Below are 24,428 nucleotides of genomic sequence, written 5' to 3'. Positions count from 1 at the left end.
GAAATATTATCCTTTGCAATGCATAACTCTTATTAAAAAAAAAAAAGATTCAAAACGATTCAAAACGATTCAACCCGTGCAAAAGGCATATCTATATATTTGTTAAGTTGAATCCTTTTTAATCGCAGTGAGTCATTTCGAATCGTTTCATATTTTTTTTTCTAGTCAGGGAAGCTTTTTCTATTTACTTTTCAAAATTTTTCTTTGTAATATTTTTCAAAATTCTATTGAGATTTTTTCGGTTCAACAGAGATTGAGTGGACCGATAATTAGACATACTTCCAATGAGCGATGGGCAGTTTCTTTACTTTTTTATTTATTATCTTGGTACTACTTAGACAGTAAAATTTGAAATTAAATCTATCGAAAATTGGTTTAGCGTATAAAAGTTTTTAAATTGCGTTATTAACATAAACCTTGGTAAGACTTAATAAATTGAGAGATTTTAAGTCATTCAAAAAAAAAAAAAAAAAAACTTCACTTTAAGATTGTAAGGTTACAATAAATTTTGGAGCAATTATATTTATTTGACGTTTTAGAGTAAAAAAAAACTTTATAGTAAGGTCTAAAGGGTGAATGGCGTTTCTAAAAATTTTTCAAGTATATTAATTTGATATAAAATTCATATTTTCGTTGAGTTTTACGTTTATTGGTATGATTTTTTTTATCATCAGACAGTTTCTTAAACGAAATTAAGAAAACATTATTTTCTTTAAACATTGACAACAACGTGAAAACAGAAAAAATTGAGTATATATTCATGAAATATGTAGGTAAGAGTTATTAAAAAGTATCTTTCATATCATTTATTAGTACTATTGATGATGCAAGTAACTTGCTCAGCATTTGCTCTGTACCACAGTTTTAAATGTATTGTTATCACAATAGGACTAAAATAGTATTGTGTAGTGTCTAACTCGAGTGGGGATAGAAAACGCGCTGGTTCGCATGTTTCCATCTACCTATACACATAATGAGAATGACAAAAAATACATACACTTTTAGAGGAGAGACAAGAGGGATGAAACATAGTAGGGCGAGTGGCTCCCTCAAGCGGGCATGTTGTGTCAGTCGAGCCGTGTGCTGCGCTGTAGTGTGTTCTGTTTTCATTATGGAGCGTCCATTATTTCACATTTGGAATTGTATGAGACACTATTAACAAATAATTTTCTTTATTATCATGGTATTTATTAAGAAAAGATATCACACTATTTATTGATCGTAAACATTAATAACATACCAACGTACAACATTTTGGTATGAAATTAAAATATATACTCCGTGATATCAAGTTTAATCGATCTGTTTTTTTGTGGGTTCCAATTACAAAAAAAATGTTTCGATATATTTCTAATGTGGTGTTCGTCGATAAATTACTTAATGCAATTATGAACTATGTGACTTTCAAATTCTGGTATAACAATTGAAACATTCATAAAAATGTCTTTATTTAATGATCTTTCTAAAAGAAGTGATGTTTAAGTTTAAGTAAAAATTGCGCGCGCAGATGTTCAGGAAGACCGCGTGGTGTAGATAATAGTTTCGTTTCACGGTCGTTTTATACGTCAAATTTGACGTTTAAGAGTTAATTTTGCTTTAAAAGGAATTTTCATGGACATGATATACGATAATACGAATCATAAATTTATTAACTCTGTCCTTATACAATTATGGACTTTTTGTACCAAGTTTATAATTTGATATTAAGACACATTGTCACATAAAACTCGTGCTTTGTTTTCAGCATAAAATGAGAATTTGATTTATGACTTGAGAGTTGACAAATGAATACGAAAAAATAAAAGGATTTTTTTAAACAACGTAAATTACGAAAAATGAGTAAAAGGTAGTCGGGTAATTAATTACCCGCACTTAAAACTATCAATAATTGTGTCTGTTTATAAAATATATGTATGATACAGGTGAGACTTTACAATATCACTCAGTGAGTGAACGAATAAAAGTTATAAGGTATAAATAAGAGAAAAGAAAAGCAAGTTTTGTTAAAAAGGCGACATAAAGTGAGCGAGAAAAAAGCAGCAGAGATCTTCAAGGTCGTCGGGCTCACATAACGACACTTAAATTTTTTTTCCGCCTAATTTTTTCTGTATCGTGTAATACATTGAATCTTTTTTTTTCATCTCTCTTGCTCCCTTGAGATCTCTCTCATTGTTGTTTCATGTTTATTTTGTTGGGGTAAATCTTTGTCTTCCACCCACATATCTTAGATCTTCCATGCATTTGTCTTTATACTCAAAAATCAATTGATTCTCATCAAATATTAATTTATCAATATGAAATTATTCGTCAACACTTTTATGTAGTGAAGATCGTATTATATTTGTAATACTTATTGAAAATTGAAACTATTAATATTATCAGTAGAATGGTAATATCTTCAAAGAAATAACCCAAGAAAATCTAAGTGAAATTTCGAAGAATAAAATATTGAGGATTATGATTTTAAATGAATGAATAATTAATTTATCAGTTAATTATTTGGTTCTTGGAGACATGACTATTGCAAGTAATATTGTTGTGGAGTGGCTACGTTCACTCCACCTTTGTCAATATTCTGAATCATTCATCGACAATGGTTATGATGATCTGGAGATTTGTAAACAAATTGGTGATCCAGATCTTGATGCTATTGGTGTTTTTAATCTAAATCATCGAACGCAACTACTTCAATCAGTAAAAACATTAAGAGAAGAGGGTGCAGCTAGTGTCTATTTTACATTAGAAGAAACAAATGATTGCATTTGTGATAGTGTTAGTTTGAAATCATCAAAAACGTCTTCTGAACCTTTACCAAGTGACAAAGAAATCCAAAGAGTTTCACCAACAGCTAGTTTATCAAGTGGAGGACAGGAATTAGCTAAGTTTGCTGATGAATATGAAGAGGGAAAAGCTGAACTTGTTAGGATACCGAAATTGCAACTGCAGATATTGCTGCAAGAAAAATTAAGACATGACGGTATTAGACTTGCTTGTCAGCCTTACACGACACCGGTAAGTTTGATTCACTCATCACTATAATCTAACATGCATCTAAACAAATTATTGGGTAGTTTTTTTTTTTTTTACATTTTTCTTTTACTTCTGAAAAAAATTTTGTTTTAATTAGATCTGGCTTAAAGATAATCTCTTTTATAAATAAATAACATTAAAAAAACTTAAAAAAAAATCAATTTTTCTCTTTTCATTAATTACAACAAAAACTCAGTGAATATATTTGTTCGATTTTAGAATTTAATAGAAAATTAAGTTATTTCAAGTTTATCGATTCAAAAGTTATAAATTAGTATTATAATTATTGTTCGGGAGCTAGATTCCCAATTTCAAATTTTTTTAATTCGATTATAAAAAAGAGTTTTTTTGAGTGAATTTTTCAACTGATCAATTATTGAAATCTTAGTTTGAAAGAATTTCAGCTCGTATCTCACTACTAAGATACAATTCAATCAAGCTTAGTTTTTTTTATTTACTTTAATATTTATTTATTCATTTATTGCACAACTCATGATGCGAATCAGAGAGTGCTTTATAATCGAAAAAATTAGTTTCGCCTCATTTCGGCAACTATTTTTTTTACTTATTTTTACGGAATATTTAATTCAATAGCAGAGACCAATGACAGAGTTCAGTTTACAGATATTATATACACTTAACTTATGGATATATACTTATAGTTAGATATATATAGTATCAGGCACAATTGAATTGCATGTATCAAACTTTAAGGTAATGAATATTATGTAATGGTTAAATATAGCTAATAATATTCAATTTAAAACGAAGCGAATCGGCTCATTTTAGTGAATAGATATTGTTGACTTCATTCGATTGAACATATTATGATATAATTTCGAATTAAAAAGTCAGCCTGCTGAATCTAAATAAATATTGATGAAAATCGAACTATTTGTTAGAGCAAATGGAACAATGAAATGATTAGAATGTATCTAGATCACCTTTCGTAAAGTTATTAAAACGCAATTATTATGAATAAAACATCGATTTTAGTTGAAAATTGAATAGGTCAGTAAAATTACTGACGGACAACCCTTGATTAGTATTTTACGTACAATAACAAAAAAAACGCCATTCGGCCTCAACCGAGATGGAAAATAGATTGTCTTTATTTTTTTTTTTTTTTTTAATAACTGGCGTAGTAAATGTTGCAAGTTAATGTTTTGTAGATCAAGTTAAGGGTAATTTCATAAACTTTCTTGGGAATTTTTCAGAGATTAGTTATCTCTTCTTAATCAAAAGTTATTCATTGATAAAGTGACTGAAAATGCAATTATCACTATTTAAAAAATTTTAGATGGTTACCATTTCTGAATTAGTCAACCGACTATGCTCATCTTCGAACTCATTTCAAGTATTTATACAAAGAATAAATGTAAGAAGTTTTGTTAAGATTCATTGAGAGTTGTAGGAGTTATCGTGTCCACAATTCGCATTATATTATATATATACCCTTACTCGGCTACTGAGGTGATATTATAAATTCTTAATGAATTCATAAATATTATAAATTCTTGATGAATTCCGCGATGAAGACCAATGCTATTGATAGATTTCTACGAAATCTACCTTAAAATAAATAGAAAGAGATATATGTGAATAATTTCCTATAGTCGAAAGGGAATGAAATGAACTATAGAAGACTATTGAAAGGAAATTCTACGAGCATAGAGCTATAGCTACAGTTGCAAGTCCACAGACTTGTAATTACTCACATCTAAACTGAAGTAAAAATATCACTTCCGTTTTATACTTATCTACAGACTATCGTAATGCGCCCTCGGTTATTGTTGATAATTATGATTAATGGGTTATAGTCATATACTAAGTACTAGCAAATAACATTCCATTGTAGTTAGGATGCTTTGTAATTAGAGAAGTTATACTTCTTGGAAGTAATATGGCTCATAATTCTCGTTCGATTTAAAGCTAGATACTTAGTTTGTCTGCATTTCTCACTAAAAAAATCTGGAAAAAGTTTGACTCTAAAGGCCATCCCTGCAACTTCCCGCTAATTCCATATCTAAGAGCTTAAAATTGCACTTTTGACGTTTTTGAGCTCTTCGAGCTCAAAAATATAATTTATATGTAATTTCGAGCTCTTCGAGATTAAAGAGTTAGCTGTTCTAAGCTTTTGTGCTCTTCGAGCTCGAAAGTCTGATAAAAAGTTAGACAAAACACTTTTTTTTGAGTTTTCAAACCGCAAAAACTTCTGAATGAACCAACCGATTTTCACGCGGTTAACAGCATATCTAGGATTTTCATCAGAATTTTCAGTTGGGCGCGAAAAAACAATAGTCGTATAAAAAAAGGTACTCCAATGAACACATTTAAAAAATAAACTCATTAATTCACAGAAGAGCAAATTCATCTACATTGCATAACAGATTCACAATGCGATCATTATTGACCAAATTAATTATTGTGCTAATTTATAGTTGAAAGATTTTTGTTTTCATTATTTGAGAAAATTTAATGACCGAAAGAAGCTTTACCTAGGAATTATATAAAAAGAATTCATGAATCAAGACCATAGACTTTTTTCATGAAAACTAGAAACTTGAAGACCCATTTTCTTTTCTTCCAGACTCTTTTCGACCATTTCTCTTTAAGCTACAATTTTTTGAAGATTACCGAAAAATTTAAGATTCCCCATACTACCTGTTTTTGTGATGAGTGTTTGTAACAAGTCTGGTACAATATACTTTTCAATACAGTTCTGTTACTACTCTCAATCTCGGAAACGTGCCAGGGTGATTGTTAGACCGACTGATAAGAATAACGTTTCATTAATGATTCGACTCCTTTGCAATCTTGGCAAGAGATCGACAAAACAATCAAGCTTAGTTTCAAGTTGTGCTCCAATCAACAAATGAAGATCGATTGAGTGAGAAGAATACTCCTATGAAAGCACCCAACAGTTTTTTTTCTAGGCATTTGTAATTAAACTAGAATTTTGAATTACGCGCATGCCTTAACTTCAACTAATAAGGAATAAAGGATCACAAGTATAGATCGATACTAAATAATGTCATATGTATTAATCAACTTCATATTAAAGTGTAAACGATTCCAAAGATCTATGAAAAATTACTATAGAAGCATATATAATCATTTCTTCTATTGATTCTTCATACTGAGAGATAAATATGGTTCTCTGAACTAGGAAAATCTAATTAAATGACATTACCACTATTTAATTGAAGTTCTTATACCTGAAATTATTTGTTATACTGAAACCCAAATTACTTGAGTATCCATTTTTGTGGACCCTGAAATGAATTTTTGTAATAATTTAATAACAAACGAAATTATAACAATACTTTCACTTTAAATAATGCGCGTGACTGACCAATTTGACATCTAAAATACAGGGATAATGGTCTCGTGGCTTCACCTACTGTCATATATTGAAATTCTAAACTAAAAACCAACTACTTATGGGCGCTAAGTTCAGTATTTAATATAGAGTTAAAACACGTCAAGTGGACCCCCCTTTTACCACTTGATGATAGAAAACCTATTAAAATATAATAATCGAAAGTAGTTGTACCTAAAAATCATCCCTCAAAACAGTTTTTGAAAATTTTGAATTTAACAATAATTTTTTTAACAATAAAAATTTTCGGTACTTTTATTTAAAAAATGTAATTAAAAAACTTTTCGCCCATTCAAATAGTGACCTTACCGAAGTAATGTGTTGGTCATTGTCATGTTGTATACTCTCGAGTATACTCACGAGTTTACTTTTTTTTTCAAAAATGTAAATTTAGGGTTTTGTTCTCAAGATAAGCATGATTTCCATGTAGTAAAACATAAATCGCGACATAACCAAGCAATCGCAATAAAAAATACTCCTAAAATGTAAAGTTTTCTCCGAAGATGAGAACAGTATTACAAATGTAGTACTTAAGAAACAACAGGCAAAAAAATTAAGAACTAATTTAAGGCATTAATTGATTTTTTCATTATATTTTATTAAAATATTTATTTTATTCTACTGTTAAATCTAAATAATTTTTTTATAAATATATCTTGATTACTCTACACAAATATTGTTAAAAACACAAATATATTAAAAAAAAATTGAATTGTAACAATCAATTATCAAATAATCGTATAATTTATTGCGATCAACAGTCTAAACGGCTAAACTCAGTAGCGCGCAGCACTTGTACCGCTCGCCGCTGCGTAACATAAAAATTCATATTATTTAAACTATAATGCGGAATACTAAAAAAAAAAAATTTGGAAAACGGTTGAGCCTAAAGACCATCCCTGCAACTTCCCGTTAAGTTCAGTTATTACGTACTTGCAATTTTGCCGCTTTTGCGATGTTTTTGAGCTCTTCGATTTCAAAAATTTATTGTCATATTTTGAGCTCTCCAAGCTCAAAAAAAGCTTTTCTATGCTTTTGAACTCTTCGAGCCCAAAAGTCCAATAAAAGTTTGATGAAAAACGAATTTTTTCATTTTCAAATTGCCATCACTTTTAATTTAGTCAACCGATTTTCCCGCGCTTTGCAGTAATCGATGCAGTTTTTTAAGTACTATAAACAATATGTTAACATAAATTGATCAGATGTAAAATTTTAGTTTTTTGTTAAAAAAATTCGATTTTTTTGGTTTTTTTTCGTTCACGGTATCTCGAACGAATCGACCAATTTTGACCAACTCAGCGGGGATTGACGTGGTTTTTTAATATTAAAAGCTGATAAGTTTTTGGAAATAATCGGTAAAGCCGTTTGAAAGTTATTCTAAAAAATTTCAGAGTTGTGTTGAAAAAAACACTTGTTTCCAAATATTTCGTCGACGATATCTCTCAAACCAATCAACTGATTTTTACATTCTTGGTGGCGATAGACGTAGTTTTTTGAGTTCTCATAATTGTTTCATTTGATTAAAAACGATCGGAAAAGAAATGTCGAAGTTATGTAGAAAAAAGACTTTTTTCCGTTCTCTTCCGTTCACGATATCTCTCGAACGAATCGACCGGTTTTGACCGATTGGGCGGCAATCGACGCGGTTTTTTGATTTTAAGAGCTAATTAGTTTTTGAAACTAATCGTTAGTGCCGTTTAAAAGTTATCTCAAAAAAACCATATTAACAAAAATTTTTTTTCGTAGTTTTTTTGAGATTTCTCAAAATCTATCGATCCGAATCAATCCAAGATCTAATTTCGGCCAAGCTCTTTCGAATGGCGCCAATCGGAATGAAATCGGTCAACCCATTCAAGAATTATGAACGGTTCACACACACACACACACACACACACACACATCACTTGCACGAAGTTGGTCTATTCTGCAGAATAACCCGACTCCGGATATGTGCAGCGAGACGGAAAAGGCAGTGCTAAACACGATGAAGGAAATTGCTGCCGCATGTGACGCCTCTATGCCACGGCTGAAAAATCAGAATTTCCACAGACCGGCGTACTGGTGGTCAGCAGGCATAGCAGAACTCCGGAAAAAATGCCACAAACTACGTCGGCTAGCAACGAGAGCCTAAGTATGGTCAACATCTAAGTATGGTCAAGCTCTTTCGAATGGCGCCAACTGTGATAAAATCGGTGAAGTCGTTCAAAAGTTATGAGAAGTTTACATACACCCGCACACACACACACACACACACACACACGCGCGCGCGCGCGCGTGCATACAGACAGCCTCGCGGGAATCCTCAGGAAAGCTTCCTGTGACCTTCAAACGTCGAGATCTGATGAACACTCAGATTTTCGAAAAACGGGGCAAAAATTATAACTTCCCGATTTATGAAAATTTTCAATTTTCTTAGCGAGAAGTTAAAATTTCATAAATTTGATACATTTGTGAATTTTTCATTAACGATTTAAAAATTTTTATATTTTAAAATATTGATATTATAATTTTTTTTTTTTTTAATTTAAAAATTAAAATTTTTGAGGTTCTAAATTAAAATTTAAATCATGTTATCAAATAAAATAATGATTCTGAAAAAAAAAAAAAAAAAAAAACGCACGACCAAATAACGCGGAAGCTTTATTATAATTTATAAAAAAATTTTTTAGCAAAACAATTACTCCAATTTTTCAAGTAGTTACTAAATTATTTTTATATTACTATCAAGAATTTAATAACATTAAATGTTTAATTGATTTTTTCAATTGAATATATATTTTTCAGATTATTTCATTTTCCAATCTATTTATAGGTGATTCTTATATTACTGTGATTTTTACAACTCAAAATTAGTTAAAATTAGAAATGCTTTAAAACTTGTATTTTGGGTGCTATTGAATCTTTATTATGCTCAAAATTAATCATGTGACGTAGTTCCACTACAACTTCAATAGACAAGAAACAAGAATAAAAATTAGAAATTTCACCTCCACGGTACTGACATCAAAATAAAATATACAAAATATTTACCTAAATCTCTTCAAACTCTCATAGTAATGAAACAAATGATAAATTATAAAACTTTGATAATCATACAGAGACGTTTTTGGTATTTTCCTTTGAAATTTATTAACAGTAGAATTAAAATAAAAATTTTTACAGTACTCTAATTATATTATTATCTAATTAATTTTTTTCGTTTATTATTTTTTACCGGTATACTACTGTAAAAATTAATGGTACGTTTCTGTATTTTTTACATTGTATTTGTGAATAATTATTGGGGGAATTGTAATTAGATCCGGAATTGGCGAATGTCCCACGATTATTGTGATTTTAACAGTAACTTTTAAAGAAAATTTCTTTCCGTGTATAAACTTTCGAACCATATGTATTTTCTGAATCCGCTTGACGAGCTGAGTCGATATATAGCATAATTTTACAAAAGTTTCGTCATGAGGATCAATGCAATAGTTAGATAACTATAAAATCTACTAAAAATTCATTACAGCATAACTCGTTCACTTTGTAACAATAGATTGATTATATTTAACTAAAAAATATAAAACTACTATAAATCAAATGAAAAATCAATAATCTAATAGATCAAGTAATAATTCATATTCGAATTAATTTTCGTTATAGGAGGGTGAACAAGGATACTTAGAAGGACTTGCATCAAAATATGCAGATATTTTTCAAACACACTATGGAGATGTTCTCGAACCTCTTGAGGAACTGCGTCAACGTGAGACGAATACTTCTTCAAAAATTTCGAATACTCAGCTTACTACCAGTTTTTCACAACCAATTTACGTACCTGGGAAATACTCAGTAAGAAAAATAAATTTTAATTAATAGTTTATAATTATTTAACATCAATAAATCCTTATTATTAATAATAACTTATTCATTTTTGTTGTTCTATTGATTTTTCTCTTGTAAAAAATTTGGAAAACGGTTGACACTAAAGGCCATCCCTGCCCCTTCCCGCTAATTTCATACTTAAGGGTTGAAAATTGTACTTATTACGTTTTTGAGCTCTCTGAGCTCAAAAATATAATTTTCGTGTCATTTTGAGCTCTCCGAGTTCAAATGTCTGACAGAGGTTTAATAAAACACTATTTTTGGAATTGTCAAACCGCAATAACTTTTGAATGAATAAACCGATTTTCACGCAATTGCCGGCATTCAACGCATTTTTCACAACCTTATATAGAACCTTTAAGTTTAAATTGATCGAATCAGGGATTTCGAAGTAATTCCGAAAAAAATTATTTTTCGGTTTTCTTTTGACAATGATAACTCACGAACGAATCAACCGATTTCGACGGGCTGGCGCCAATCGACGTTATTTTTTTATGTTAAGAGCTGATTAGTGTTTAAGATCGATCGGTAAAGCCGTGTAAAGTTATTTCAACAAAATCACATTTGAAAAAAATTTTTTCTGTAGTTTTTCTTTAGATTTCTCAAAATCTACCGGTTTGAATCGGTCCCAATTGTATTGAAAATCTAAGTTTGGTCAAACCTTTTCGAATGGCGTCAACCGCGATAAGAATCGTTAAGCTGTTCAAAAGTTACGAAAAGCTTACATACAGCTACACACACACATACACATACACACAGACATACGGTCGTCATCGCGTAAATATTCGGGAAGGTTTCCTAGGAAATCAAAACGTCAACATTCGTTGAAAACTCGATTTTTTAAAGGGGAGTAAAATTAATAACTTCCCAACTTTTGAAAATTTCGAATTTTCTTAGCGGGTAGTTGAAAATTTCTTCCGTTTGAAAGAATTGCACATTCAGAACTAAATCACTCATTATGCATTATTTAAATTCTTTCATGTCAGTTTAGGAGGTTAGATAAATCCTCCCAAAATCTAACATTAAATAAATCCAAGAATGAGTGTAAATTACACAAACTTATCGTTAAAAAATGTTTATTGATAAATTCCCACTAAGGAAATTGAAGATTTCCGAAAATCAGGAAGTTATTGTTTTAACCCCGTTTTGCAAAAATCGAGTTTTCATCAGATCTTGACGTTTGAAGGTCACAGGAAGCTTCCCTGACAATTACCGTGAGGCTGTCACGGTGTCTGTATATCTCTGTGTGTGTGTGTGTGTGTGTGTGTGTGTGTGTGTGTGTGTGTGTGTGTGTGTTTTCCCAAAGAGGTACGAAAAAAGATCTTCAAAAGACCCCGCTATCGTTAACTCTGTCGCCCATCTTACGGCAGATATCGATAGTCGGTAGTGTGGAGATTTTTACCCACTAAAAAAAACATTCCTCTTCCCCTCTCCCCTAGATGATACGGGGAGGACTGGATTGGAACCGCGTTAGCATTACTTCAATCCAGCCATGCTGCGTCTCACGACGCCTACTCCTGGCTACTGGTCTCTTTCTGCGATTTTGTCGTTGAGGAGGTGCTGTGCATAAGCTGCAACAGCAGACCAGTCTTTCTCTTGTTTGATCATATAGGTCACCAGGCTTGAGGGGGAGAGCTCGGTGCCAATGATCTCTTCGGTGCTTCTTCTGTAGTCCTTCCACCGAGCACACTCGAAGAATGTGTGTTCGGCGTCGTCGATTTTAACCGGGCAGTATTTGCATGTTGGTGTGTTGTGTAAACCCATCTTGAAGAGATAGGCGTTGTACTGCCCATGTTCTGTCAGTAGTTGGGTCAGGAAAAAATCCGTGTCCCCGTGTTTCCGAGAGAGCCAGGCGTTAATGTTTGGGATCAGTCGCGTTGTCCATCTGCCTGTCTCTCCTGACGTCCATCGGTCCTGCCACTCTCGCTGCGTTTCCGTTTTTATCTTCGTTTTTGCCTCCTTCATGTTTTCGCCGCCGATTTTAGCGTCGTAGTGTTTTGCTCTTTCGAACGCTAATAGGTCGATGGGCGCGGTTCCCGCAATGACCAATACAGCCGCTTCTGAAACTGTGCGGTAGGCGCAGGCAACCCTGAGAGCGCCTCGCCGCTGTACTGCTACTATCTTTCGCCGGTAGGTCTTCTGCTTTAATATGTATGTCCATATCTCCGCTCCATAAAGCAGTACCGAGTGGACTGCTTCTAGAAGAACTTTTCTCTTTTTTGTTCTTGGTTCCATGGTGTTGGTCATAATTCGTGCTAGGCTAGACACAGTCTTGCTGGCTTTTTTGCACGCACTGTCGACGTGTTCACGGAAAGATAGTTTCTCGTCTATCCCTAGATAGCGCAGGGCCCTTGTTGACGTGAGTGTTGTTCCTCCCAAGTCCACAGCGAATGGCTTTGGGAACCATTTTTGACGTGTCAAAACGACCATCTCGGTTTTCTGTTTGGCGAGTTTCAAGTGATGCTTATCAAGCCAAGTCTCGATGGTGTCGATGGTTTCCCGAACTAGCAGTTCGGCCTCTTCTACGCTGTCTGCCACTATAGTGGCTGCAACGTCCTCTGCAAAGCCTGTTAGCTCTACTTGCTCTGGCAACGGGATTTCAAGAAGCTCGTCGTAGTCTGCGTTCCATAGATCAGGCCCCATTATTGAGCCTTGCGGCACGCCAGCCGTTATGGCGTATTCTTGTGGGCCTTCAGTAGTTTCAACTATAAGCTTTCTATCATCAAGGTAATTGTCGACTAGTGCCAGATTTTCTGGCTCCACGTCAAATTTGTGCTCCAGAGCGTCTAAAATGTCTCCCCAATTTACGCTGTTAAATACGTTTTTGATATCTAGCGTGAGGAGAATGCATACTTTACGAGCTTTAAGGCTACCAGTCCATGCTTCTCTCGCTGTCCCTACGACTTTCTGGATCGCGCCGACTGTTGAATGTCCTTTCCGGAAGCCATGTTGGTTTGCGGCAAAACCTCCAGCACGATCGATATCGTTTCGTAATCTTCCCTGTATAAGCTTTTCGAGCAATTTCCTAGCAATGTCCTACATGCAGAGTGGTCTGAACGACGATGGTGTTACAGGGCCACCTTTACCTTTATCTAGCAGAACCAATCTAGCAGTTGCCAAGCATGCGTTGTAGGTGTTCAGGAGTATGTCTGGATATTCCAGGGCTACAGTTTTGATCACCGATGCTGATATGCCATCAGGGCCGGGTGCCTTTCCTGACTTGAGGGTCTTCGCTGCATCCTGTATCTCCTCGATTGTGAAAAGTGTTACACTGTTTTTCACATAATGTCTTTTTTCCCTTGATTGGTGTTTGGGGAACAGCTCCGCTACGATGCTGCTCATTAAAGCAGGTTATTTCGGCGCTTCTGGTGAAGCCTTTCCAAGTCGTTTGGTGACAATTTGGTAGGCTTTACCCCAGATGTCATCATCAAGGTCATTACAGATCTCTTGCCACAATTTCGCTTTGCTCGCTTTGATTGCCCGGTTGAGGTTCTTTTTGGTCTGCTTATACTCGCTCAGAAGTAGATCTTAATTGGGGGAGCGTTTCACAACTCTCGTTGCTAGCCGACGTAGTTTGTGGCATTTTTTCCGGAGTTCTGCTATGCCTGCTGACCACCAGTACGCCGGTCTGTGGAAATTCTGATTTTTCAGCCGTGGCATAGAGGCGTCACATGCGGCAGCAATTTCCTTCATCGTGTTTAGCACTGCCTTTTCCGTCTCGCTGCACATATCCGGAGTCGGGTTCTTCTGCAGAATAGACCAACTTCGTGCAAGTGAAGTGTGTGTGTGTGTGTGTGTGTGTGTGTGTGTGTGTGTGTGTGTGTGTGTGTGTGTGTGTGTGTGTGTGTGTGAACCGTTCATAATTCTTGAATGGGTTGACCGATTTCATTGCGGTTGGCGCCATTCGAAAGAGCTTGGCCGAAATTAGATCTTGGATTGATTCGGATCGATAGATTTTGGGAAATCTCAAAAAAACTACAAAAAAAAAAATTTTTTTTGTTAATATGGTTTTTTTGAGATAACTTTTAAACGGCACTAACGATTAGTTTCAAAAACTAATTAGCTCTTAAAATCAAAAAGCCACGTCGATTGCCGCCCAGTCGGTCAAAACCGGTCGATTCGTTCGAGAGATATCGTGAACGGAACAGAACGGAAAAAAGTATTTTTTCTACATAACTTCGACATTTCTTTTCCAATCGTTTTTAATCAAATGAAACAATTATTAGAACTTAAAAAACCACGTCGATCGCCACCAAGAATGTAAAAATCAGTTGATTGGTTCGAGAGATATCGTCGACGAAATATTTGGAAACAAGTGTTTTTTTTAACACAACTCTGAAATTTTTTAGAATAACTTTCAAATGGCTTTACCGATTATTTCCAAAAAAAAACTTATCAGCTTTTAACATTAAAAAAACCACGTCAATCCCCGCTGAGTTGGTCAAAATTGGTTGATTCGTTCGAGATTTTAGCTGGAAGAGCTCAGAAACGTCATAAGTGCAATTTCAAGCGTTTAGGTATGGAATTGGCGAGAAGTTGCAGGGATGGCCTTCAGGGTCAACCGTTTTCCTAATTTTTTTTTTTTTTTTTTTTTTTTTCAAAAGTAGCATTTTTTATGAGCAATCACTGTTAAACTTACGCAATTTCAAAACACAACTTGATTTAATTTTTTTTTGTTTACAGCCTTCTAGTTGCCTAAGCGACAAAGAAGAAGATGAGATTTATGGCTTTGGCTATGGAGTATTCGGTCGACAAATGTTACAACAACGACAGCAAAAACTCATATTTGCCACCCAAAATAGTACATTCGATTCGGGAGGTCATCAGCAAACATACCATAGGTAAAAAATACCATATTTAACAATTCTTTTTTAAATTTTAGTTGTCTTAAATACATTAATTAATTTTTCTTATAGCTTTCATTTAATTAAACAATTGACTAAATTTTAGAAAATAAAAAATGGACGATGTATTATGATTTCAGAAAATATATGAAATAATATGTCAAATCAACAACTTTACATCTTAACTCTTCGAAAACTTTTCTCAAAATTTTCTTCAATTTTACGTGTAACTGAAAAGATAAGAAATTTTTTATAAAATACTGGGTATCTTTCTCGAATGGCCTTATAATATTAATAAAAATTGAGTCAATAAAACACTCTTTTTATAAAAATTTTAACCTTGTAGTATACTTTTCAGAAAAGATTCCAAAAGAAATTTCAAATGCTCGATAAAATTTTTTAGCCAATTTAAAAAAAATTCTTGTATCTTAGAAGCAATTGTTTTTGTCTGCAAATAATAATGAATAATGCTATGCAATGAATAATAAACTACATATTTTTTTACTTTTGTTTTTAATGTAAAGAAATGACATATTACTTACCTGCTATAAAAATCAATGATTTTCAAAAATTTTAATGTTATGGGTTTTACCCTTGATTAGTTTCTCGAAAATCGAGTTCTCATCAAATCTTTCCGATGATATCCAAAAAGATGGAGTGTTATGGAGATTTTCTTACCTTTATACAGAAGGACCAGTCGCTGGCGCTCCAGACGGTAGCAAACGTGCCAGTTGCAAGGCTAGCTGCATCTTGCAGTTCCTTGGTTGTGAAAAGTGCTGCTTCACCATTGTTCATATAGCGATTTTTTCCTCTCAGCGAATGTTTGGAAAACGACTTCATATTGTTCATTATAGCGGCAGGTTTTGGGGCTTCTGGTGTAATTTTGTCGAGTTTCTTGACAGCGATTTACTGGGCTTTACTCCGGACATACTTATCGAAATCGTTTCACAGCGTCGCTTTAGTTGCTTTGATGGTTCGATTGGTCTTCATCCGAGGAATAGTTGCACATCGGAATGTGGTAAAAGCTTGATCACAAAGAAATCCGTCTTACCGCATTTTTGAACGAGCCAGACTTTGATGTTCGGGATCACACACACACACACACACACACACACACACACACACACACACACACACACACACACACACACACACACACATACACACACACACATTTTTAACTTCCCGCTAAGAAAATTGAGAATCTAAAAAAATCAGGAAGTTATTGTTTTTACCCCGTTTTTCGAAAATTTAGTTTTCATTAGATCTCGACGTTTGAAGGTCACAGGAAGCTTCCCTGACGATTACCGCGAGGCTGTCTGTATGTCTGTATGTGTGTGTGTGTTTTTTTCTTTTAATAGAAAAGCAAAAAAAATCCTCTAAAGACGCCGCTATGATCGAAATATGATGTTTGGTAGTGTGGGATTTTTACCCACTAAAACAAACTTCTCTCTCTTTCCTCGTGGATGGTACGGAGATGACTGAATCGGAACCGCGTGAGCATCACTTCAATCCAATCCATGTTGCGTCTCAAGACGCCTACTCCTGGCTACTGGTCCCTTTCTAAGGTTTTTTTTTTTAGAAGGCACTGCGCGTAGGCTACAACAGCTGATCAGTTATCTTCTTTTCTGAGTATGCAGGCTATCAAGCTTTCGGGGGAGAGCATGGTGCCAATTGTTTCTTTGGTGCTGCTTCTGTTATCTTTTCACCAATCACACTCGAAGAACGTGTGTTCGGCTTCGTCAATTTTGTTTGGGCAGTATTTGCACGTTGTCGTCGGGTGTAGTCCCATGTTAAAAAGATAGGCATTGAACTGTCCCTGTCCTGTCAATAGCTGGGTTAGGAAGAACTCCGTGTCCCCGTGCCTCCGCGAAAGCCAGACGTTTATGTTTGGGATCAGGCGCGCTGTCCATCTACCTGTCTCTCTCGATGTCCATCGGTCTTGCCACTCTGGAAATGTAGAGTTTTGCTCTCTCGAACGCTAGTAGGTCGATGGGCATAGTTACCGTAACGACCAATACAGGTGCTTCGGAAACCGTACGGTAGGTGCAGGCAACCCTGAAAGCACCTCGCCGCTGCACTGTTGCCATTTTCCATCGGTAGGTCTTCTGCTTTAATTTACCAAGTCATCAATACAGAATGACGAGAAAAATAAAAAAAAAATTTTCTTTTCATTTTTGATAAAAATCATGACTTTTTCAGAGCGAAATTTTTGCTCCATTAATTTTTTCAAAAATTTAATCAAACAGGAAAAAAAACGGTTGACTGGATTAAATTGAAACTTCGTAGGATTTTTGTGGGTATATTGAACTGTAAAACGCACACTTAACATTAGTGGTTTCCGCAATATTTTTGATTGGGCGCTTGATTTTCCAAAAAACCACAAAAAGCCCACTTTTGGTTGCTTTTTCAAATTCATGTAATGATTAAAAAAAAATTTTTTTTCCAAAAATCAATAACCAATCCTTGTAGAAAATTTATTCAAGTTTTCAAAACCAACCTCAAAATTTCTGTGCGATTATTGGTTGCTGAGATATTGGTAATCAAAGACCAAATGATTTTTTTCTATTCAACCACCGATATCTCAGTGAGAAGTGCTGGTATTGAGATTTTTAAATAACCAAATTAAAGCTATATAACTAAGCTATCCAGAAAAAAAATTTTTTCTTCATCCGTAGATTAAAAAAAGAAAAAACTTAAGAGATGTCAAGGGACACCCGGATGGAACAAAGTTTACAATAGCTTGCTATAGCAAAAAGTGTCGTTACAACTTTTCGTGAGAATTTTTTCCGTCTAGCCCCCTTTCACAACGCGCCATAAGGAACTTCGTTCCAAAAAACCAAAAAAATTTCGAAAATTTTTTTTTTCGGTGGTTTTCTTAAGATTATTCGAAAACGATTTTGAAAAAAAAAATTTCAAACTCAGATCCAAAAATAAGACACTTAGAGCTACAATTTGCTTTATTTTTTTTGCTGTACGACCATTTTTGTATAAGTTACAGCCTATTGAAAATCCCCCCAAAATTTAAATTTTTTTCTTGCTCCCTTAATTTTTATGACAAGTGTATCCCAGGTAGAAATTGTCTTAGTCGGACAAGTTTGAAACTTCAAAATAGCTTTATTTTAGCTTAAAATCCAAGTCTTCTTTTGTAAGCTTCATTCTAGATTGTTATTAGAATGAATTCTATGACAAGTCTTAGGAGTGTAACTAACCTTTAAAAATACCTTGCTGTTAGCTATTTTTCCACGCGTAAGATGAGATTCGTTCTAAACATGGATTCTAAGCTTAAAACTACCTCATCTGCTGACGTTACTTCAAGTGTACATTAGAATCCATTTTTAAGCTTAAAACTACCTTATCTGCTAACGTTGCTTCAAGCGTACATTGAGAACTGAAGTTTAAGGTTAATTTGGAGTTAGTGTTATTGTTTATAAATGATAATTAAGTTTAATTTTATTTACACCATATAAAGAAAAATATTTACTAAGTAAGTAAGTTTAAATTTAATTTATTTTGTAAGTTTTTTCATTTTATTGAATCACAAATTCTTAATACTCATAATAAAAAAATTGTAATTTTTAGAACGTCATTACATCACAAGCGTAAAATTAATTACTTCATAAATAACTGTTAAAACGATGAATGACAATCATAAAAGGAAATTAGCTTTAACAAGACTAAGAGTACAAAAATTTCAAGCAATAAAAAATTAAAAATCAGTATCATCAACAAGAGAATAGTCATCATCCAGTGGAGTATCAAAATGATTCCACAAGTTCATCAGATGTAAACGTGATTGATAATAATGCTGCAAGTATAAATTCAGACTCTCATACTGATTCAAATGATACTAGTCAAGGAGAAATATATGAGCAGAATGATAATAATAATAATCCAGAATTAGTTACTTCTAATGAAAGTAGTTCTGATGAGCAAGTTGGTCAGAGACAACCATCCTCGGATGATCATCTATCAAATAATGAAGAGGAAATAAGTAGATTGGACCTTGAAATACAGCAGTTACGAGAATGGGCAGTACATCATAGAATTGCCCAAGTTCATCTTGACTCTCTCTTAAAAATTCTTCGAGCTAGGTTGCTTCCTAACTTACCTGCTTGTTCAAAAACTTTTTTAAATACTGGAGGAGCAAAATATAATGTCATCAACATGAAAGATGTTGATGGTACTTATGGAACATTTGCATACATCGGTATTGAATCAGGTTTACTGAAATGCGTGAATGTCCGGGCTCATAATGAGCATGTTATAGAATTACAGTTTAATTGTGATGGCCTATCTCTGTCAAAATCTAGTTCTTCTGAAGTATGGCCAATACTCTGTAAGATTCACTCAAATTTGGTTAACTATGAGCCATTTGTAGTTGCTTTATATTGTGGCCATTCTAAACCGTTGTATGTAGAACAATTTACAAAGAATTTTATTGTTGAAATCAACCATTTACTGATAAATGGGATTTTTTTTGGAGATACAAAGTATTCTGTTATTATCAAATGTTTCATCTGTGATACACCTGCTAGAGCTTTTCTTAAATGTATCAAAGGACACACAAGCTCTAACGCTTGTGAACGATGTAACTGTATTGGGAGCCGAGTTGATAGGACTATGACTTTTACATCAACTAATGATATTTTGAGAACAGATCAAATGTTTCGTGATTTCGATGATCCTGATCACCATAATAAAGCATCTCCATTGACACTTATTGAACCAAAGACAAATATGATATCAATATTTGTCCTTGATTTGTCCCTGAAAAAGATCAAAAACAAAATTGAGTAAAACGTATTTATCAGAAATAACTCGTCGGATTCAGATGATAAAATGTCAAACACCTTATGAGTTTCAAAGGCAGCTAAGAGACTTAGGTGATGTGTCAAAATGGAAAGCAACTGAACATAAACTTTTCTTATTATATATTGGACCTATTGTACTAAAAAAAATTGTAAGTGATTCGATATATAATAATTTTATATATATATATATATATATATATATATATATATAAAATATTTATATTTTATATTATATTATATTTTATATATATATATATATATATATATATATATATATATATATATATATATATATATATATATATATATATATATGGAAACACTTGGGCAACAGTTAACATGCATCATTTGATACATTTAGCTGATGATGTGGTAACTATGAATTGTAGTTTGAGTGAAATAAATGCATTTTCATTTGAAAATTTGCTTGGAAAAATTCGAAGGACCCTCCGATCACCTTCTCATTCAGTAGCTCAATTGTGTCGTAGAACTCACGAAAAATCTATGGTTCAAAAACCACCTCTACTAAAAGTGGATTTAATTATTTTAAAAGAAAATGAACAGGAAATTTTGAACTTACGTTATAAAGAATTTTTTCTTTCGAACGATTCACCAAATAATTTTGTATTATTGAAAAATGATCAAGTTGTTCAAATAAAAACAATTTTTCGTGATGGAGATTTGATAAAAGTAAAAGGTCTTCTATGGAACGTTAAGGATTCAATTTATAAAGAACCTATTCAATCAAAACACTTGAATATGTATGAGTTGTGTAATAAGCCATCATCACCATCAATTACTATTTCTATTGAAAGAGTTAAGTCGAAAGTAATGAAAATTGCTGTAAATTTTTCAAAAAATAGTTCATTGCACCACTTTGCGCTGTCTTTATTGCATTAATATATCTCACGTTGAAAAATCTTTGTATTCAGATTTGTTATTACAGTTCAACTAAGAATATTTATATTGAAAAATGTACATAAAATAAAAATATAATATAATTTTATCTATAAATGTGTGATGTAGAATAATAAAATAATAAAGTTTTTAAATTTTATTCTATTTTATATACTCCCGCTCAATTTTAACGACAACGCCATCTGCTGGCTCAAAAACTCAGTACAGTACAGTCATTACTCTACAGCAAGTTGTACTTTCGTCTCTTTCTTCTACGTAATTGCTTTTCTATCATTCCAGAAATATTATTATTTTTATTTATTAATCGATTATAAATTTATTAATCAATATGGCTGGATCTATGAAAAATAAAGAAAGTGATGACCCGTATGAATATTTATTAATTGAATTTATTACTCGGGGAAAAAAGTCACAAAAATTTATCGACGCCGTGCCATCATCGTGGGTGACTTACAATGATAAAAATAAAAAGTTTACCTGCCTATTTCCTCCAGAGCCATATATAAATTTTAATAAATTAATTAAAGAAAAAACTGCAGCAGATAAGTCATGGGAAACATTTAATGTGAAGATTTGAGGCTGTGCAGGTTAGTAAAATTAATTAATTTCTTCAATAATTCTATTGTACTGATTTATACATAAAATATTCGAATTTTATACTAATATCATCTTCATTCAATTATTTTTATCATAGTAACATGTGTTTATTTATTAATGATTTTAAAATATACAATAGTATGTGCTTGAAAAAATTTTTGTCCAGATATTTTTTTTACAAATGAACTTTATAAGTATTTTTACAACTATTACTTTTTTTTTAATTTTTAAAATTGTCAGATATTTGCTCATTTTGGTATCATTTTCATTGACTGTTAATTCAAAACTAATAACTAATAATAATCAATTTTCACTCATTATTTATGTACTTTTATTTTAAATTTTTCTAATAATTAGATAATTAAAAAATCATCAACCATGAATAAGATTTTTGACAATTATATCTACTTACTTATACATTTGTTTTTTATAAAAATATACTTTTTTTTCAGTTGATCACAAAGACGCATTATCAAAATTAGAGAAATTGAAAACAAAAGAAAATGCGTTCTCGACCGATACAGAAGCTGATTCACTTCAAAAAACTGATAATCTTGAGCGAGCTTTAAGAATTGAACAGCTCAATAAAAGTTTTGCACAAACAAAAGCTACTATTTTTGGTTCATCGGAAAGTGATGAATCTAATAAACAAAAAAAGACTAAGACTGTACACAAAAAATCAAAGAAAAAAGCCATTAGTTCTACGGAATCTAAATCATCTGATTCATCATCAACTTGTTCAGAACAAAGTACAAAGTCAAAATATATTAAGCAAAAAACTCTCAACAACGTAGGGAAAGAAGTGAATAAATCATCGACTAGAAAAAAAAAGGACACATATGGAAAGAAAAATTATGAATCTTCAGCACTAAAAAGTAAAGAAAAAAATGTTTTATTAAAATCTGGGGGTAAAGTCAAAGGTACTTCACTTGATCAGTTGGATTTTAACCAGAAAAATATTTATGCTGATAATTATGAAAGTCGTTCGACAGTCGGTCAAACACTTCCTGTTCCTAGATCACTGTTTTTAAGTGATGCATCGAATTTAACTTGTGAACAGTTACCATTGGATTTTGCTATGGATGCATTTGTCGATGCAAATGGAGTACTTGTGTTTCCAGGTTTGATGATGATAACTTTTCTCACATCATGAATATATTTCATAGATTCCTTGCAAATACTTAATGTTTATTTTTTTATAGATGCTGCTGATCCAGAGAAAACTTCTGTACATTCCATAATTAATACATTCCATAATAATACAGTAAAAGAAAAAAGTGATGCTGATCGAGGAGTTTTCCTTAGTCAAGACCGTAAATTTTATTTTTATTCTATGATAATATAATCAAATATGTGCTGTTTTGTTTCTATTATTCTTAATAATTTTAATTTCTTTTAATTTAGAGTTTTTGGATATAATGAAAGAGCTTACATCTCTCAAGATAGAGCAAAAAAACCAGTCGAAAATATTGTCAAAGATGGAAAGATTGCTGGAACAGAAATGTGAAGGAGCTGTAGCTATCAAAAGTACTTGGTCTAAAACATTTGAAGTTGATTTTCCACTTTCGGACCTGGAAACACTATATAGTGTGGAGGAAAAATTTACAACTAAACCTGATTTAAAAACAAATTTCGTAATGTTTATTACTTATTTCAAATATTTATGTATCATCAATAGAATTTTGTTTTTTTTCGTGATAAATATATGTTCTTGTTTTTTTCAGTGTTCTCCAATGACTCTATTGATTGATGCGGATGACACACTGCAAAAAAATGTCAATGTTGTGATGAAAAAATTAATCAGTCGTGATCTGGCATTAAACTTTACTGCCACCAGAAAAATGGCAGATAAAATTGTTTTTCATTAAATGTTCCTAATATTTATAAGTGTATTGTTGGTGAGTACGAATAAACTTGCTACAATAATCTGATAAATATCTCATGTCTAGTATTAAGTAGTAATAAAAATATTTATTTTACTTTTAGACACTTTAAGTGCCAGCCTTGGAAAATCGGAATCAAAAGTCGTCTCAGCTGTTGGAACTGCTTTTACCCAATCTCAATATTGGGAAGGAAATCGGACAAAATCCAAAAAGGATGATGAGCGACAGGATGATTCTGATAATGGACCTGATACAACGGGCAATAATAAAAATACTAAGATTGTGGATTCTAAAAAGCGAAAAGCTTAAAACTTCAAGCTAATAAACAAATTAAAATATGAGCATAAACTTAAAAATAATATAACGTTCACTGTTTTCTATTTTTAAAATATATATAACACTATACATGTAATGCTAAATATTTGATGTGGTGTTCAGAAAAAAAATTAATAATAATAAATTTTTCTCTACAAACGTGTTTTTAAACTTAAATTACCAAATTTATTCTACCTAAGAATAAGTTATATTTTCAATCTTATAGTAAGCTAAATTGTCACGATTTATGCAAGCTTTATGTTAGCGATCCAAAGCGTTACCAACTAACCTTGTACTAACCATAGTTTGTTAGTTAGTTTTAGGCTAAAACTGATAAAATTAGCTTAACATAAGCTAATTCCATTGATCATTTTCTACCTGGGATCTTTTCTGTATAATGACTCAGCTTCTTTTAATATTAATTCCTCTAAAAGAAAATCGTATTGGATTAGATTCTAAATCATCTCACTCATACTACGTGTTGTGATTCCATTAAGGGTATGATACTGGGAATCTGAACGTGAGTCTAGCGTAAATGTCAGAAATATTTTGGCATGCTGTTGGTTAAGAAAAATCCGATATTCACGCTAGACTCACGCTTAATGTCCGCTTGTCCTCAGCTATTTCTGAAATTTATGGTTATTTGAAATCAAAACAATATTTTTTCACCTATGAAAAATAAAAATCTCTCAGGCACCCTTATAAATATCAAATTAAAGAAACTAAACAATTTTATCCTATAAATTCGTTTGTTAGTATATTATTTAATTCTTTTGCA

The 24,428-nt window shown here is 32.5% G+C and overlaps 1 protein-coding gene across 3 annotated transcripts in view; it reads left to right on the top strand.

Annotated features, from left to right (window-relative positions):
• Positions 1-1,071: 1,071 nt before the first annotated feature.
• The window catches only part of LOC141525863 (uncharacterized), a 76,692-nt gene continuing 53,335 nt past the window's right edge, over positions 1,072-24,428 (top strand). For all 3 annotated transcript variants that reach the window (XM_074240551.1, XM_074240552.1, XM_074240550.1), the window contains exons 1-3: positions 1,072-3,012; positions 10,058-10,246; positions 14,963-15,120. In XM_074240551.1, coding sequence (XP_074096652.1) covers positions 2,515-3,012; positions 10,058-10,246; positions 14,963-15,120 — 845 coding nt within the window. In that variant the 5' untranslated portion in view covers positions 1,072-2,514. The remainder of the gene's footprint in view (positions 3,013-10,057; positions 10,247-14,962; positions 15,121-24,428) is intronic.

Source organism: Cotesia typhae, unplaced genomic scaffold (assembly GCF_013202065.1).
Source record: "Cotesia typhae breed Kobodo isofemale line unplaced genomic scaffold, CoteBio_Ctyphae contig_27, whole genome shotgun sequence".
NCBI classification, from domain to species: domain Eukaryota; kingdom Metazoa; phylum Arthropoda; class Insecta; order Hymenoptera; family Braconidae; genus Cotesia; species Cotesia typhae.
Note: the sequence above shows the minus strand (reverse complement) of the source record. Positions and strands in the feature narration are given on the sequence as shown.